At 47.1% G+C, this 19,354-nt stretch overlaps 1 protein-coding gene across 1 annotated transcript in view; it reads left to right on the top strand.

Moving 5' to 3' along the window:
- Positions 1–480: 480 nt before the first annotated feature.
- PEX19 (peroxisomal biogenesis factor 19) overlaps positions 481–19,354 on the top strand; it is a 75,085-nt gene continuing 56,211 nt past the window's right edge. Inside the window, exon 1 of the mRNA XM_068253552.1 lies at positions 481–616. Within this exon, the coding sequence (XP_068109653.1) occupies positions 568–616 (49 nt within the window). The 5' untranslated portion in view covers positions 481–567. The remainder of the gene's footprint in view (positions 617–19,354) is intronic.

The raw sequence follows: 19,354 nt of genomic DNA, 5'->3' as shown, positions 1-19,354 counted from the left end.
AGATGCTCTGCTATGGCAGAGATTCCGGAGTTGACACAGCTGAGAGATCAAATTCCAGTGGTGAGATAAAGTTATTACTCTGGCCACATAGCAGCCAGTACAGGATCCAGACAGAGTACTTTCACTGCTATCAGCATATGTGAGGTCAGTTTGTTGCCACACTGGCTACAGATGAATAATGTAGCCGAATTGTACCAGATAGTTTGTTGACCGCATTTATTTAATCAAGCATAAAGAGCCATGAAGTTTACAGCCACCAGCTGATAGACAGCTGTTCCAGGATCTAATTGTCATGCGCATGACAGCCCAGCAGCCTCTTCTGACAGAACACCGCTGTGTGGACTGTGTATTGTAACACTACACACCACTACACTGAGCACGCGAGACTGTGAGCCAATCGGTACACGCCCTTCTATCAATGCTGAATTGTTCATGTGATTCTACATCACTTCCAGGTTCTTCCGCTGTGTGGTTACATTTGCCTGCCCCTTGCTGGCTAGAGGAGAGTGATGTTATGTAGCCACGCCCCCGCCCGAGTGGTAGCTGCAGAAGGCACTGGCAGTGAAGATGGCTGAAGCTGCAGGAGAGGATAAGGAGTTGGATGAACTGCTGGACAGTAAGAGAGGCGGGGTCCTAGAGGGGGAGGGCTGCCAGGAGGACATGAGTTGGTGCCACTCTTTACATGGGGGGCACATGCCTACGTTTAGCATACCTGGGGTTATCTGATCCTCCTTGCACTCTGTACTGACTTGCTGCACTTTAACCTCTTCAATGTCAGCTGTCCTGTTCTGTGTGCCAAATGCTTCCTTAGTCATCTCCAGGGGATGTTGTTGTTGGTGCTCTGAAATGGTGTACATGAGGCTGTATGCATGTATGGGTTATTATCATTTATTTTGCATTCCCTTGGAACATAGGGGTTGCATAGTGCAAGTTAGGGCACCTGGATGGACCCTGCTAGAGCAACTTGATTAATTATTCATGTACTATAGTAGCTGGGTAGACATTTACCCATTCAGTGCCAATTTTGATAATCTGTCCACAGGATAAGCAAGTGAAGTGTGGTCCAGTGTTAGTCGAGGTGCAGAAATGCTGATATCAAACCAGCAAGTGTTGATTCGGGTGATACCTTTAATGACTAACTGTACGTGGTTTATTGCAAGCTTTCGACATATTAAAGAAAATGTCACGCAAAATAACCCCCCCCCCCCACTCTACTTACCGGGGGCTTCCTCCAGCCCCTTGCAGCCGACATGTCCCATGCCACAGCTCTGCTCTCAGCCACCGGCCTGGGGTCCCCACTGGTGCAGAGGCTGACCTCGAGGTCGTCCTCTACTGCGCTTGCTCGAGAGCCGCTGTCAATCAAGTCCACCTTGTCCGGAGCGTACTGCGCAGGCGCAGTATGCTCCAGACAACGTTGACTTGATTGACAGCGGTGCTCGCGCAGGTGCAGTAGAGGACGACCTCGAGGTCAGGCTCTGCACTGGGGTGGGGGGAGGTTATTTCCTTTGTTTCTTCTTCAGGCATTATACAGAACTGTATAACAATCTGTTGTACCGGGGGCTTCCTCCAGCTCCAAGCTCCCAGGACGTCCCTCGCCGCAGCTCTGCCCACAGCCGTTCGCCGCAGGTCCGTCCCGGTCCCCGGCGATGACGTCAGAGTGACCTCCAGGTCGCTCTGTACTGCGCCTGTGCGAGCGGCGCTGTCAATCACCTGGAGGTCGCTCTGACGTCATTGGCGGGGACTGGGACGGACCTGCGGCGAACGGCTGCGGGCAGAGCTGCGGCGAGGGACGTCCTGAGAGCTTGGAGCTGGAGGAAGCCCCCGGTAAGTACCACTTATTTTACTATTTCTCCCCTGATGACTCCTTTTAAGAAGAAATTTAACCATAAGAAAGCTTGCAATAAACCATGTACAGTTAGTGAATAAAAGGTATCACCGGAATCAACATTTGTTAGTTTGATGTTTGCATTTCTGTCCACAGAATAGCATCACTTTTTTTTTTCTCACTGCACCTCTCTGCTGGTTAATAGAGATGTCGCGAACCAGCATTTTTTTGTTCGAACTTACGAAAATTTTTGCGAATCATGCGAACCGCAATAGACTTCAATGGGTAGGCGAACTTTCAAAACTACAAACACTAATTCTGGCCACAAAAGTGATGGAGAAGATGTTTCAAGGGGTCTGACACCTGGAGGGGGGCATGGTGGAGTGGGATACACGGCCAAAGTCCCAGGGAAAAATCCGGATTTGACGCACAGCAGGGTTTTAAGGGCAGAAATCACATTGCATTGCTAGATTGGAGGCATAAAGTGCTTTAAAGGGAACCTTAACCATGGATCAAAAAAAAGTTTCACTTACCTGGGGCTTTTCCAAGCCTCTTGCAGCCGTCCTGTGCCCGCGCTGCTCCTCCAGTGTCCTCCGGTCCCCTGCCGTGGCTTTGTTTCGTTTTCGGGCCGACTGCCAGTCGTCTTCCTGCAACGCGTCCTATTCTTCCGCATTCCCTGACGTAAAGCGCGTCCATGGAACGCATTCCCCGCCATAAAGCGCATCCGAATGACGCGCTTTACGGCACTTTACGTCGGGGAATGCGGAAGAATAGGACATGTTGCAGGAGGACGGCTGGCAGTCGTCCAAAAACGAAACTAAGCCGCAGCGGGGGACCGAATAACACACTGGAGGAGCTGCGCGGGCACAGGACGGTTGCAGGAGGCTTGGTAAAGCCCCAGGAAAGTGAAACTTTTTTTTTGAACCACGGTTAAGGTTCCCTTTAAAACATCTTGCGTGTGTAAACATCAATCGGGTAGTGTAATTAGTGTACTGCTTCCCACTGACAGACCAAACTGTGTAACGCACCGCAAACAGCTGGTTGTGTAGTGATGGAGGTGCTGGACTGGTGTGCACCATGGCGAGAGTGCAGGCGATGGCGGTTTTCAAGCCCATATGGTCGGGCTGAGGTAGCTCAATGACAGAACAACAGTAACTGAGTGTCCAGCTGATCGAATTTTGTCTGTCCACAATGAAGCAACAAGCTTATTATCTTCTTGGGTCAGGTGTGCCCCCCAACACACTCGTATAGACGGTCATTGCTTCATTGTGATACGCAAGCCCCTTCACCGCGTCAAGGTAACAATTACGAAGGGGAATTGACACGTACATGCCATTTGTTTTGTTGTTGCAGCCAGAAAAATTAGGCAGGCATGTACACGCAGCAGAAAAAAATATTTTAGCGGCCGCTGCTAGTAGCGGCCTTAAATGATACCCGAAGTGACATGTGACATGATGAGATAGACATGTGTATATACAGTGCCTAGCACACAAATAACTATGCTGTGTTCCTTATTTTCTTTCTCTGCCTGAAAGAGTTAAATATTAGGTATGCAAGTGGCTGACTCAGTGCTGACTTAGACAGGAAGTGACTACAGTGTGACCCTCACTGATAAGAAATTCCCCTTTTTATCCCTTTCTTGCTCTCAAAAGCCATTTTCTGCTAGGACACAGTTTTATAGTTGGAATTTGTTATCAGTGAGGGTCACACTGTAGTCACTTCCTGTCTAAGTCAGCACTGAGTCAGCCACTTACATACCTAATATTTAACTCTTTCAGGCAGAGAAAGAAAATAAGGAACACAGCATAGTTATTTGTGTGCTAGGCACTGTATATACACCTGTCTATCTCATCATGTCACATGTTACTTCAGGTATCCTTTAAAAATTCAGGAATGCACCTGGAGTCCTGGACCCTGTTGGTGGTGGCGGAGAAGGCAGTCAAGCGGCCTGCAGGCAGAGATGCTGTGTGGGGACTGACTTAGTCTTCGGGCAGGCAGTAGCCCTCCGGGATCCATGCCTCATTCGTTTTGATAAAGGTGAGCTACTGAACACTTTTGTGACCTAGGCGACTTCTCTTCTCACTGACAATGCCTCCAGCTGCGCTGAAGGTCCTTTCTGACAGAACACTTGAGGCAGGGAAAGCCAGGAGTTGGATGGCAAATTGTGACATCTCTGGCCACAGGTCAAGCATGCGCACCCAGTAGTCAGGGGTTTATCGCTGCTCAGTGTGTCTACATCCGCAGTTAAAATGAATGGGAACCGCGTTAAAAAAAATGAGACAGATACTTCCCAAGGAGAGGGGAGGCTCTGAGTCCTATAGAGCCTTCCGCTCCTCTCCTGGTCCCCTCGTTCCGGTGCTGGCTCGCCCGGTAGCAGTATTTGACAAAATTAGTCAAATGCTGCTTTACCTGGCCGAAGGAGGCTTCAGAAGTCTTCAGGGAGCCAGAGTGCTCCTGAAGAAGGGCGGCCCTGGACTGCGCCTGCGCAAGCACACTCTCTTGCACACTCGCACCTGTGCAGTATGGAGCCGCACGTCTTCGGGAGGACACGGCTGCCGAAGACTTCCAAATACCCTTTCGGGCGGGGGATTGAAATGGGGGGGAGCCAGCAGAGGATAGAGAGCACCGAGAGAGGAGACGGAAGGCTCTATACAACTCAGAGCCTTCCCTCTCCTTAGGTAAGTATTTGCTTCATTTTTTTTTTTTAAATGCGGTTCCCATTCACTTTAAGGCCAGGTAGTCGGCTACCTGCCGGTCGAGGCATTGGTGGAGGGTGGATCCGGAATGGCTAAGGCGAGGAGTTGGTCTAAAGAATGTCCGCATGTCCGACATCACCATGAGATCGCTAGAGCATCCTTTCCTTGCCTGCGTGGACATGGGAGGAGGAGGAAGATTACTGGCAGTGACACCTTTATTCCGTTGTGCTGTGACATCACCCTTAAACGCACTGTAAAGCATAGTTGCCAAGTTGTGTTGCAAGTGCTGCATCCTTTCAGCCTTGTAGTTATTTGGTAACATCTCTTCCACTTTGTGCTTATACTGAGGGTCTAGTAGCGTTGCCACCCAGTACAGGTCATTCCCCTTGAGTTTTTTTTTTTTTTTTTATACAGGGTCCCTCAACAAGGCTGGACAGCATGAAAAGTTTAATTCTCCAATTGCATGTCAACACTTAAGTTAACAATTGTTTCAGGGGCCATCAAGGGTCCCCCTTCTTAAAAACAGTGCAGTTGGTCTGCACTGTTCTGAAGAAGGGGACCCTTGATGGCCCCAAAACAATTGTTAAATTAAAGAGAACACGAGGTGGGGTTCTTCCATCGCAATCCCCATACAGAGGCTGGGTCTGTCTATAGAGCCCAGCCTCTGTTGCTAGTTAGTTTCCTCCAAAGACCCCCTTGCACGCTGTCAGACCCCATAAAACAGCCGCGCTATGCGGCTGTGTTTACCTCACTAACGTCAGTCTCGGCTGCTCCCCCGCCTCCTGAATCGCTCTGGTCCCCGCCCGCGTCCCTTCCCTCCAATCAGCGGGGAGGGAAGGGACGTGGGCGGGGACCGGAGCGATTCAGGAGGCGGGGGAGAGCGGAGACTGACATTAGTGAGATAAACACAGCCGGCTGCGACACGCTGCGTGTCGCCAGCGCGGCTGTGTTTTATGGGGTCTGACAGCGCACAGGGGGGGTCTTTGGAGGAAACTAAATGGCAACAGAGGCTGGGCTCTATAGACAGACCCAGCCTCTGTATGGGGATTGCGATGGAAGAACCCCGCCTCAGGTTCTCTTTAAGTGTTGACATGCAATTGGAGAATAAAACTTTTGCTCACTGAGAAGCTGGAGTGCTAACCAATTTCTTCTACTATTGGACTGTTCATTGGATGTTGCTTGACATCCGTGGTTACGCACCCGACTATTACGGAAAGGTGTGCCTCTCCCCACTATTCACCTTGGACAGCATGAAAGACGCCATCTGCACAAAGTCGGATGCCGACGTACTAGCCATCTCGTCTGGCTCTTCCTCAGTGATGTCAGGTAAGTTCTCATCCTCCCCCCAGCCACGAACAATACCACGGGAAAGGTGAGCAGCACAAGCCCCCTGCGATGCCTACTGCGCTTGTTCTTCCGCCTCCTCCTAAAAAAAAAAAAAAAAAAAAAAAGCCTCCTCCGCATCTGACTCCTCTTCACAGATGACTCCTCCTCTCCCCCCCCCCCCCCCCCAATCTGTGAATGCCGCAGGTGTTGATGATGCAGCAGAAGATGTTTCCCACAACTCTTCCTGATCACGCTCCTCTACAGCTTGATCCACCACTCTACACATGGCACGCTCCAGGAAGAAAGCATATGGGATCAAGTCGCTGATGGCACCTTTACTGCGACTCACCAGGTTTATCACCTCCTCAAACAGACGCATGAGCCTGCAGGAATTACGCATGAGTGTCCAGTACTTCGGCCAGAAAAGCCCCAGCTCCCCAGAGCATGACCTTTCACTGTAGTTGTACAGATACTCGTTGACGAGTCCAGAGAGTCGGGCTATTGCAAATCAAGCGCCTCACCGGCAAATTGTTTCTCCGATTTAATATCGGCCAAGCGTGCCATGGCCGTGTAGGAACGCCTGAAATGCCCACACACCTTCCTGGACTGCTTCAGGACCTCCTGTAGGCCTGGGTACATGGACGCAAATCTTTGGATTATAAGATTGAGCACATGTTCCATGCAGGGTACATGTGTCAACTTTCCCAAACTCAAAGCCGAAATGAGATTGCTGCCGTTGTCACACACCCCGTTGCCGATCTCCAGTTGGTGAGGGGTCAGCCACTGATCCACCTGTTTGTTCAGAGCAGCCAGGAGAGCTGCTCCAGTGTGACTCTCAGCTTTGAGGAAAGACATGTCCAAGATGGCATGACACCATTGTACCTGGCATGCAGCATAGGCCCTGGGGAGCTGGGGGTGTGTAGTTGGAGAGGAGATCGTAGCACCAGTAGAGTGGCGCTGCCACTCAGCCGAGGGGGAGGACGGCGACAGCGAAGAGGATGGAGGAGAGGAGGTGGCAGTAGGCCTGCCTGCAAGCCGTGGAGGTGGCACAACTAGGTCCGCTGCACAGCCACGTATTCCCTGCTTGCCAGCGGTCACCAGGTTAACCCAATGTGCCATATAAGTAATGTACCTGCCCTGACTGTGCTTTGCAGACCAGGCATCCGTGGTCAGATGGACCCTTGACCCAACACTGTGTGCCAGAGATTACACCACTTGCCTTTCAACATCACAGTACAGTTTAGGTATCGCCTTTTGAGAAAAATTATTGCGGCCTGGTATCTTCCACTGCGGTGTCCCAATCACCACAAATTTTCAGAAGGCCTCAGAGTCCACCAGCTGGTATGGTAACAGCTGGCGAGCTAACAGTTCCGCCAAGCCAGCTGTCAGACGCCGGGCAAGGGGGTGACTGGCAGACATTGGCTTCTTCCGCTCAAAGATTTCCCTCACGGACACCTGGCTGCTGCTGTGGGCAGAGGAGCAGGAACCGCTCAAGGTGAGAGGCGGAGTGGAGGAGGCTGGCTGTGAAGTGCAAGGGATAAAGCGGCTTGAAGATGCTGCACCTGAAGGAGGAGGCGGAGGCTGGCTTTGTGTTTTGTGTGCTGCTTTTCCTCCACCATGTGCCTTCGTAAGGCAGTTGTCCCTACAACTCAATTTTTTTTGTGGCAGAGAGTACAGATGGCATTGCTCTCATCTGAGGCAGACACACACACAAATGTCTACATTGATGAGCCCCGGAATGATAGCACTTTGGTGGTGGCGTCAGCAGCTGACCTTGAAGGGCATGTTGGCTGGCTTTCCATAGGTGGCGATACATGCCGCCGGATACTGCCACGAGCTGTTTCTGGCGACGAGCCCCCCTGCTTCTTTCAGTAACTCGTCTCCTCCTACTCCTCTCTGATTCGCCCTCTGAACTGTCCCCCTTTTCATCTTGTCTATTGGGAACCCATGTGACATCCATGGCAGTATCATCATCATTCTCCACAGCTTCGCTTGTATCAGACACCTCCAAAACTGCACCAACAACCGGTACTTCATCATCCTCAAACCTTAGGTCCATGCTGGCGCCTAACTTGGACATATGAGGTGGTGGTATAACATGCTTATTGCTGTTATCTTGTAACAATAATGCTGTTATTCAGTTATTTCCCCCCCCCCCCCCCCCCCAAATTACTCCTACAAAATGTCAAATGGAGCTGATGTGGTGCTAGTAGTAGCAGTGGTGGCTGTGGAGGAAGATATGTTGCGAAAGCTGAGGAAGATGTGTTCTGTGTTAAATAGTCAAGTACATCCTGGCAATCTTGGTAGTTGATGGCGCGTGCCTTCTGAACACTGTACTTTGGTCCAGGGCCGCACAAAATCACGTCAGCACAACCTCGAACAGACCTGCCTGGTGGCCTGCCTCTGCCTTTTGTTTTAACCATATTGGGGGGGGGGGGGGAATGAAGGGAAAGATGTGCACTGACTTGACTAATACAATGTGCAGTGAAAAGGTTGCAATGACTGCTGGTATAACAATGTGCAGTGAACAGGTATGCAGTGACTGGTATTACAATACAATGTGCAGCTGTCACACACACGTATGCAGTGACTGGTATATAAAACTGCGTGCTGTTACACAGGTGCAGTGAAAGGTATATAGTGAGTGTATTACAATACAATGTGCAGCTGTCAAGCAGGTGCAGTGAAAATGGATGCACTGACTGCTGGTATATAAACAGCGTGCGGTCACACAGATGCAGTGACTGGTATTACAATACAATGTGCAGCTGTCACACACACAGGTGCAGTGAAAAGTAAGCACTGAATGTGCTGGGCCTGGCACAGTATAGCAATTAGCAAGGGCCAGCTGCGACAGACAGGGCTGTATATGCAGTGTCAGTGGGCCACACAAAAAACACATCACAAGAACATTAGCTCTCAAAAGAGTTGTTTTGGTGGTGCTTTTCAGCAACAAATATCAGCAAGGAGCAAGCTAACAGACCTCCTAACTATCTCTTTCCCTATCTCTCCAATGTCTCTCCCTTCTTTCACTAATACTGCAGCACACAGAGTGAGAACATGGCTGACGCTGCTGCCTTATATCTAAGGGGAGGGGGGCATTAACTTGCAGCTAATGCCTTTATATATTTTTTTTTTGGGGGGGGGGGCACTTGTCCACTTTAGGGAACCCAGAAGGAAAGCTCATAGGGCTAACCACAAGAAGATTTATGCGTGCTCAACACCAAGCTTAACCCTTACAAGTTTAATCTTGGTGGTGGGCTGCTTCACTTCACTGCTGGGAATTGTGAGCACTAATTATATTACATTGCTGTTTGTATATTGTTTTTTGCTGCTGCAATATCTGGTGGATTGTCTGTGTGGTTCATCTGATATTAAACAGCAAGTGTCAGTTTTTAAAAGTACAATTTTTTTTTTCTTTTCCCTCTAGTTTGTTTTGCAGCAGGCAATTGGCTAGGGGGAGGGACTAGCTGCAACACAGGTGTTAAATTAAACAGGAAGTGTAGGCCAAACCTTTAATCTTGGTGGTGGGCTGCTTCACTTCACTGCTGGGAATTGTGAGCACTAATTATATTACATTGCTGTTTGTATATTGTTTTTTGCTGCTGCAATATCTGGTGGATTGTCTGTGTGGTTCATCTGATATTAAACAGCAAGTGTCAGTTTTTAAAAGTACAATTTTTTTTTTCTTTTCCCTCTAGTTTGTTTTGCAGCAGGCAATTGGCTAGGGGGAGGGACTAGCTGCAACAGGAGGTATTTGGTCAGCTTCAGGACTCAGTACTGAGCTTGCTCAGTCTGTGGCTTGCTCACTAAGTGGCTGCGACACAAGTGGCATAGGCGTTAAAAACAGACGTTACAACACAGGCACAAAGAGAGTGGTGAGAGGAAGTAGGTAAGGACAAAAAAAAAAAAAAAAAAAAAAAACCTTCAATCAATATTGTGGTTTTTTTGCATTGGCTAGAATGTGCTAGGCACGTTGTGGTGTAGTCTTTAAATTTTGAGGACTCCACCCCAACTTCACTCACTCCACCTCCACCCCTCCCGCCCCTCCTCCTCCCCCCCCCCTCCTCCCCTCCCCCCCCCCCCCCTCTTCACTCACTCCCCAACTTCACTTACTCTCCCTTTCCTCCTCCCCAGCTACACTCACTCTCCCATTTCATCTTTTACCACCACAGTTTACTTTAAAGAGACTCTGTAACAACAAAAACCTCCCCTGGGGGGTACTCACCTCGGGTGGGGGAAGCCTCCGGATCCTAATGAGGCTTCCCACGCCGTCCTCTGTCCCACGGGGGTCTCGCCGCAGCCCTCCGAACAGCCGGCGACTGTGCCGACTGTCATTTCAATATTTACCTTTGCTGGCTCCAGCGGGGGCGCTGTGGCGACTTTCGGCACGGAAATAGACGGAAATACCCGATCTCCGTCGGGTCCACTCTACTGCGCAGGCGCCGGAAACTTGCGCCTGCGCAGTAGAGCAGACCCGACGGCGATCGGGTATTTCCGCCTACTTCGGCGCCGAGAGGCATCAGAGCGCCTGCGCAGGAGCCAGGAAGGTAAATAATGACGTCACCGCTGCCCGGACTGCACGGAGGGCTACAGCGAGACCCCCGAGGGACGCAGGACGGCGTGGGAAGCCTCATTAGGATCCTGAGGCTTCCCCCACCCGAGGTGAGTACCCCCCAGGGGCCGTTTTGGCGTTACAGTTCCTCTTTAAATAATTTTTCCCCACACAAAAGTCATCATGTTGGACTATGCTGTACAGTGTACATCCTGCAATATGTATGCATGCCTTGATCAGCGGATTGAGGGTGTTTACTGTTGCCCTGGGTGTGTGCGTGTTGCTCAGTTAGAGGCGGAAGTCGCAGAGCTAAATAAGCATCTCGCAACACTGAGAAGCATACACAACATGGAGAAGAGCTTGGATCTCACGATCCAGACACTGGATGGAACCGTTGAAGATGAGGAGGGTGGAGTACAGCCGGACCAAGAAGCAGAGGCAGCCGCTAGTTGGGTCACAGTTAGAAGGGGTAGGGGAAAAAGTGGCAGGGAGGCTAGTCCCGAGTTGTCCCTCACTAATAAGTATGCTTGTTTGCGTAATATTGGGGAGGATGATTCAGGAGTAGCAATGCTGCAGCAGGATGTGCTCCTTAGCAACCAAGGGGCAGACTGCTGTAACGAGAAAGGGAATAGGAGTGCAGCTAAGGCTAGACAGGTACTGGTGGTAGGGGATTCAATTATTAGGCGCACAGATAGGGTAATCTGTCGAAGAAACCGCGAATGCCGTACAGTCTGTTGCCTCCCGGGTGCTCGGGTTCGGCATGTAGCGGAAATAATTGACAGATTACTGGGTGGGGCTGGGGAAGACCCGGCTGTCATGGTACACATTGGCACCAATGACAAAGTTAGTGGGAGATGGAAGGTCCTCAAAAATGATTTTCAGGTACTTGGAGATAAACTTAAAGCAAGGACCTCCAAGGTGGTGTTTTCTGAAATACTGCCAGTGCCACGTGCTACATCTGAGAGACAGAGGGAGCTTAGGGAGTTAAATAAGTGGCTGAGAAATTGGTGTAGGAAGGAAGGGTTTGGGTTCCTGGAGAACTGGGCAGACTTTGCAGTCGGCTACAGGTTCTACAGCAGGGATGGGCTGCACCTTAATGGGGAGGGTGCAGCTGCATTGGGGGAGAAGATGGCTAAACGGTTGGAGGAGATTTTAAACTAGGATCTGGGGGGAGGCGGGAGGATAAAGTCTCAATACATAGACAAGATGAGGTAAAAAGACAGTGGGAACCTATCATTATGGAGGGTGGAGAGGGGGGTGGGGACAGTGTAAAGATTAAGGAGGTTGGTAAAAATTCAAGTAGCCAATTTCATGTAAACAAAATTGGTAAATGTGGTGGTAAAAATACAAAGTGCATGGTAACCAATGCTCGGAGCCTTGCAAATAAAATAGACGAACTAGAGTTCATTCTGAATGACAAAGGCTATGACATTGTGGGAATAACCGAGACATGGATGGATGAAAGCCATGACTGGATAGCTAATTTAAAAGGATACAATGTGTTTAGGAGGGATAGAACAGGGAAAAAAGGTGGAGGGGTTTGTCTCTTTGTTAAGAATTCTCTTACAGCTGTCCTCAACGATGAGATGGAGGAAGATTGCGAAGATGTGGAGTCCGTTTGGGTAAGTATTCATGGTGGAAATAAAAGTTGCCAATTGCTTATTGGGGTATGCTACAGGCCACCTCTTATTAATGAAGCTGCAGAACTGCGATTACTACAGCAGATTGAAAAAGCTGCAGGTAAAAACGAGGTCATAATTATGGGCGACTTCAACTTTCCAGACATTAACTGGAGTATTGAGGCTACCCATTCTGGTAAAAGCAGCAGATTTCTGGCAGCACTACAGGACAATTACTTGACTCAAATGGTAACTGAACCAACTAGGGGGAATGCGTTACTGGATCTGATCATTTCTAATAGACCAGATAATGTATCAAATGTGCAGGTTCAAGAACATTTGGGAAATAGTGATCACAACATGATAACGTTTGAGCTGGTGACTGATAGGCCACGGGGCAGCGGGACCACTAAAACTATGAACTTTAGAAAAGCAAAGTTCACTCAAATTAGGCAGGCACTAAGTTTGGTGAACTGGGATAATGTACTACAAGGGGAAGACACTGAAGGGAAATGGCAAGCTTTTAAACTTATACTCAATCAATACTGTAGTATGTATATCCCATATGGAAACAAAATGTCTAGGAATAAAAAAAGGCCTCTATGGATGAATAGAAAGGTTAAAGATAAAATGAAGAGGAAAAAGAATGCCTATAAGGTCTTAAAACAGGAGGGGACAGAGGCTGCACTAAGCAATTATAAGGAGTGCAATAAAAATTGTAAAAAAGAAATTAGGCAGGCAAAGATTGAAGCTGAAAAACAAATCGCTAAGGATATCAAATCTAACCCAAAAAAGTTTTACAAGTACATTAACTCTAAAAAAAGAAAGGTTGACTGTATAGGACTCCTAAAGGATGAGGATGGGAACTCAATGGTGGATGACCAAGGTAAGGCAGAGTTATTAAATGCTTTCTTTGCTTCTGTCTTCACAAAAGAAACAGCACTGTTGCAAACTACAGAGGCGGAAGAGTCTCAATCTTCTAACTGTAATATTAAATACTTAACGCAGGAAGAAGTGAAGGCAAGACTAAATAAATTAAAAATAGACAAGGCACCTGGCCCGGATGGCATGCATCCTCGGGTCCTAAGGGAATTAAGTTCAGTTATAGATAAACCCCTTTATCTTATCTTTTGTGACTCTCTTGCAACTGGCAGAGTCCCAGTGGATTGGCGTACAGCCCACGTTTTCCCATTATTTAAGAAGGGCAAAAAATCTGATCCAGGAAATTATAGACCTGTAAGTTTAACATCAGTTGTATGCAAACTATTTGAGGGGTTACTAAGAGATACTATACATGACTTCATAGTAGAAAATAATCTTATTTCTCAGCATCAACATGGGTTTACTAAAGACAGGTCCTGTTTGACTAACATGCTCAGCTTTTATGAGGTAGTGAATGCTAATATGGATATTGGGAATGCTGTAGATGTGATATACTTGGACTTTGCAAAGGCCTTCGACACTGTTCCCCACAAAAGTCTGGTGCAAAAGTTGAGGATGCAAGGACTGGGGAAGAGTCTGTGTTCATGGATAGGGAACTGGCTAATGGACAGAAAACAAAGAGTTGTGGTCAATGGATCATACTCAAAATGGGAGACTGTTAGCAGTGGGGTCCCACAGGGGTCTGTTCTGGGTCCAGTGCTCTTCAATTTATTTATTAATGACCTAGTAGATGCAGTAGTGAGCAATGTTGCTATTTTTGCAGATGATACAAAATTGTGCAGAATCATTAACTCTCAGGAAGATAGTGTCATATTGCAACAGGATCTGGATAGGATGGCTATATGGGCACATACATGGCAGATGAAATTCAATGTTGACAAATGTAAGGTCATGCATTTTGGACGTACTAATGGTCTAGCACCATACAAAATAAATGGGATACAGTTGGGGACATCAAACTTGGAGAAGGACTTGAGGCGCATGCGCGAGTCACCCAGGATGGACGCATAGGGAGTGAGCTCCGTCCGCCGCCGCTGCATACCGCTGCCTCCTCCGCTCCCACAGCTACAAAGACGGGCGCTTCTGCGGTAGACGACCTCCGCACACCCCCCAGCACCATATGGCCACCAAGGGAGCCCAGAAAAGCGCCGCAACAATGGGCGCCATGGAAAAATTCCTCCGCCACCCGCCCAGCCAAGATGGCGCCGACCACGCAGATCCTCCAGGCCTAACTTCGGCTGACCAGGCGAGTACAGGGGGGAACACACAGCTTCTAACAGCTGCGCTCCTAGAACAAACACTAGACAAACACTACCATAGCCTCCACAACTCCCTGCAGAACGTAATCCTCACTGCAGTACAAGAGCTCCGCACTGACATATCAGGGCTGGGGGAGCGTACACAGGCCTTAGAAGACAAGATGGATGCCCTAGCCATAAAACAAGCTGACTTATCTGAAGAGCAGCAACTGATGCAAACCGACATAAAATCTATTCGCACAGCACAAGAGGACATGGAGAATAGAGAGAGGAGACAAAATATACGCATTAAAGGGGTTTCTATGTCTCTGACGAATGAGCGTATCGAGGCCTACCTCAAAGAACTATTTCACTCACTACTCCCTGACATGGCTGATGAAATGTGGAGAATAGACAGAGCCCACAGATCCTTGGGGGAACGCCGACCTGGTGCCCAGAGACCAAAGGACATTATTGCCAGACTTCATTACTATGAGGCTAAGGATGCCCTTCTCAAAGCCCTCAGAAACAAATCTACTATCTCATTTAAAGGGGACGACATCGCCATATATAACGATCTGTCTCTAATAACTTTGGCAAAACGTAGGGCTCTCAAACCGGTCACACAGTTGCTCAGAGAAGCTGGAATCTTTTACAAATGGGGATTCCCCTTTCGCCTAATAGTAAACAAACAAGGCCTGATCTTGACTCTATCTGACTTTGATGATGCCCCCATGTTTCTCAAACAACTAGGCCTTAAACTATCTGCTACCTCCACTGTTTTACCTCGCTCCTCACCTATATCCTCACCTCCAAGGAAAGTACGGCACATTTCTGAATGGACTAAACTCCCTATCCGCAGTATCACTTTCCCAGACAACACAAATGATATGGAAGACCAACCATCTGGGGAATGAACTATAGTTTTTGCTGCTCCTCGCTAGGACATCATCTTGGAATCTGAACCTTCTGCTCCTTATTTTGAAGCAATGACTTATCAAGCACCTTGCTCTCCTTGCCGACACTGCACGGTTGCAGCGGACGGCGGACGGTGACTCCCCCTACTACCTCCTAATACCACTGATTATGTGGACCACCACCTATTTTCTCCTGGGACTTCTCATGTACCTCAGGGGGACCAATCCTCGACTTGCTTGGCTGCCTCGGCAGGCAGTCAACCTGAGGCGGTCTCCGTTCAGGCAACAGTTTTATGCTGCCCCTAAAGTTAGCCACCAGATTAAGGGTGGCACATTTTTCTGGTACTACGCATACGCTATGCTATCTGAATCTCTTACTATTATTATTGTTCGGTTTCTTTTATGTTTTTTTTTTCAGGTTAGAATGGTTTGTCCTCCAGCCATAATTGCATACCTACCTCAAGCTATACCATGGTTAATATTATGACACTAAATACCAAAGGCCTAAACACGCCCCAGAAGAGGTTTTCTCTCTTTCGAGACTTAAAAAGGATGAATATTGATTTAGCTTTCCTACAGGAGACTCATCTGTGTAAAAAAGACCAACCTCGCCTTTATGATAGACTGTTTTCTGGGATGTGTTTGGCCTCGGGCCCTAGGAAAAAGGCAGGAGTAGCTATCATTTATAAAAAGACATTCCCACTGCAAATCACCAAAACTGTTCCTGATCCCAAAGGCCATTATTTAATCATCATAGGCACCCTATATGGGAAATCTATTACACTAGCTAACGTATATGCTCCTAATCAAAATCAAATATCATTCTTAACCACTTTCCTTAGAAAACTATCCAAACTTACTACAGGCACACTATTGCTAGGAGGGGATTTTAATCTAGCTTTCTCAGACCTCAAGGATAGACACACTCCTTTAAACAGAACTACTAAATCTCCACATAGCCGCAACTCCCGTAAATTCAGAATACTTTTAAGACAACATAGGCTCCTAGACCTATGGCGAATCTCTAACCCCACCTCCATAGAATATACTTTCTTCTCCCCCCCTCATGCATCCCATTCCCGCTTGGATTATCTGTTCACCACAGCAACCACTATACCCCTACTGAAAAAAGCTGATATACAACCGATTGCTTGGTCAGACCATCAAGCGGTCAATGTTGAGATTGACTTATTTTCTCGTCCCCACAAGCCAAACTTCTGGAGATTAAATGAAACCCTACTACAAGATAAAAACCTCCTCGCCAAATTTTCTGAAGAATTGCAATCATACGTTAACATTAATGATGGATCTGTCTCGTCCCCTGGAACATTATGGGAAGCACATAAAGCTTTTATTAGGGGGTCATTTATCTCAGAAGCCACTAAACGCAAAAAAATGTCCTGCTCGAAACTCCTAACTCTACACTCGAAACTTAAACAAGCACAAGCTGCATATAGAGATGACTCCTCCCAACTACACTATTCAGCTATACAGGCCATTAAACATGAAATACAGACAATCCAATCTGTACAACTAGAAAAAAGCCTAAGATGGACTAGACAACTCTTCTTTGAACGAGGGAATAAGCCACACACCATTTTAGCGCGTAAATTGAACCCAAAATCGTCCCAACCATCCTTATATTCTATAAAAGACCCCCAAGGAACTATTCATTATCATCCCCAAAAAATCGCTCAAATCTTTACAGACTAATACCGACAACTTTATAATCTCCCTCAGCCTTCCTGTCCCTCTACACATCTATCTAAGATTGATGAGTTCCTAAACCAACTATCCCTACCAAAGCTAACCGAAGAAAATATTAAACTCCTAAATTCCCCCATAACAAATGAAGAGATTTTGGAGGTAATTAAACTCCTGCCCTCTTCCAAAGCTCCTGGACCAGACGGTCTTCCATACTCCTACTATAAAAAATTTCGAAGTATCCTCTCCCCTTACTTGACCCACCTTGCTAATACATTCATGGATAACCGATCAGCCCCTACTTCTTTTTTAACCTCTCTTATCACAATGATACCCAAAGAAGGGAAAGATCCACAACTCCCACAAAGTTACCGCCCTATTTCTCTCCTTAATGCAGATCTTAAAATTATCACTAAAGTAATGGCCAATCGCCTGAATCCTATATTAACTTCTCTGATCAACAATGACCAGGTAGGCTTCATAATCGGACGCCAAGCTGGCGATAACACCAGAAAGGCAGTAAACCTTATAGAACTGATGAACAGATCCAACCAACCTGCTCCTAAGTTTGGACGCAGAGAAAGCCTTTGATAGGTTATCATGGCCATTTTTGTTCAGAGTCTTGGAACATCAAGGATTCAGGGGATCCTTCCTCAATATGGTGCACTTCCTGTACTCTTCCCCATCCACTTCAGTCAAACTTCCCTTCGCATCTCCGGCCCATTTCCCAATTCTTAATGGCACACGCCAGGGATGCCCACTCTCCCCCCTCCTATTTGCTCTTAGTATTGAACCCCTGGCGTGTGCCATAAGACAAAACCGCGACATCACAGGAATTAAACAAAGATCCCAAGAATATAAGATCTCCCTATTCGCGGATGACATCCTACTAACTTTGACCCAACCTCACACTTCACTCCCTGTATTACACTCAATATTGAAAGATTTTGAATCCATCTCAGGCTTTAAACTCAATCAAGAAAAAACAGAAGCCCTCCCTATCAAAATCCCACAGACCTTACTGAATACTCTACAGCAATCTTTCCACTACAATTGGAGGAAACATAACATTAAATACCTAGGTATACTTCTAACCCATACCTACTCTACCCTATACAAAGCAAACTTCCCATCCCTCATACAATCCATCCTACAAGACCTCCACAAATGGACAGCCTATAAAATCTCCTGGATAGGTAGAATTTATTCCCTTAAGATGAATGTACTGCCCCGCCTACTATACCTATTTGAGACCCTGCCGGTCCAAGTACCATCCTCACAACTCAAAATACTACAACGTGCTTTTTTAAAATTTGTGTGGAACAACTCTCGTCCCAGAACTAATGCCTCGATCCTAATGACATCCCGGGAACAGGGAGGACTAGGGCTACCCAATTTAAAGCTATACTACCAGGCCGCTCATCTAAGACAAATACCTGAGTGGTCCAATCTAAATGTATACACCAAATGGGGTCTCATTGAAGCAATGAGTGTTTATCCCGTTTCACTACCAGCTTTGATCTGGCCCCAGATCCCTCCTAAAATCTCACTGATCCAACTACTTCCCACTATGAAATTCACTCTACAAATATGGCGGTCAACTGTAAAAACAGCTCACCTTAGATCCCTCATATCCCCATTATATCCCATATTGGGAAACCCGGCCTTCATTCCTGGAATGTCAGAAGAATTCATGGGCAGATGGTACAGTCTTAAATACACTAATTTTATGGAATGGGTGGACTTATCTTCTGGAAAAATCTTGACTAAAGAAAAAATAGGAGAGAAAATACGACTAAATACTAAAATTATTATGGAATATAACCAAATTCACCATCTACTGAAGTCTACTTCTAAAGGAATTAACCCACCGTATACTTATACCCCCTTTGAACATCTATGCAAAATCAAAGGACATCAAAAGGGTCTTATCTCTTCGATTTATAGGTTACTTCTAGACAAATCTGGTACTATTAAACCTAACCATGCATACATGTCCAAATGGGAGCAAGCTCTGGGTCATACTATAGGCCTAGAAGAATGGCTCTCTATATGGGAAAATGCTAGACTTACATCCATGTGCACACATGTTAAGGAAAATATTTATAAGATACTATTCCGGTGGTATAAAACTCCTGAGGTATTGTCTAAAATATATCCTGAAGTCACTAATAAATGCTGGAGGGGATGTGATCAACTAGGCACTTTGGAACATATATTCTGGCATTGCCCTATAATACAACCTCTATGGACTGATACCCAAGCTTTAATATGGAAAGTAACAGGAACCTCAATTCCCATGGACCCCATCTATATGTTACTGGGTAAACCTGTTCCCAAAACAAGAAAGAATCTCATGAGATTGATCACACATATTTTAACCGCCACTAGACTGTCCCTAGCCTCATACTGGCGCAATACCTCTATCCCTAGAATGTCTGAAATTATTGCTAAAATTAATTGGACCAAGCTGATGGAATCTTTAACAGCTAGACTCCGGGACACAGAACCCAGGCATGATAAAATATGGGA

This window comes from Hyperolius riggenbachi, chromosome 9 (genome assembly GCF_040937935.1).
Source record: "Hyperolius riggenbachi isolate aHypRig1 chromosome 9, aHypRig1.pri, whole genome shotgun sequence".
In the NCBI taxonomy this organism is placed as follows: domain Eukaryota; kingdom Metazoa; phylum Chordata; class Amphibia; order Anura; family Hyperoliidae; genus Hyperolius; species Hyperolius riggenbachi.
Note: the sequence above shows the minus strand (reverse complement) of the source record. Positions and strands in the feature narration are given on the sequence as shown.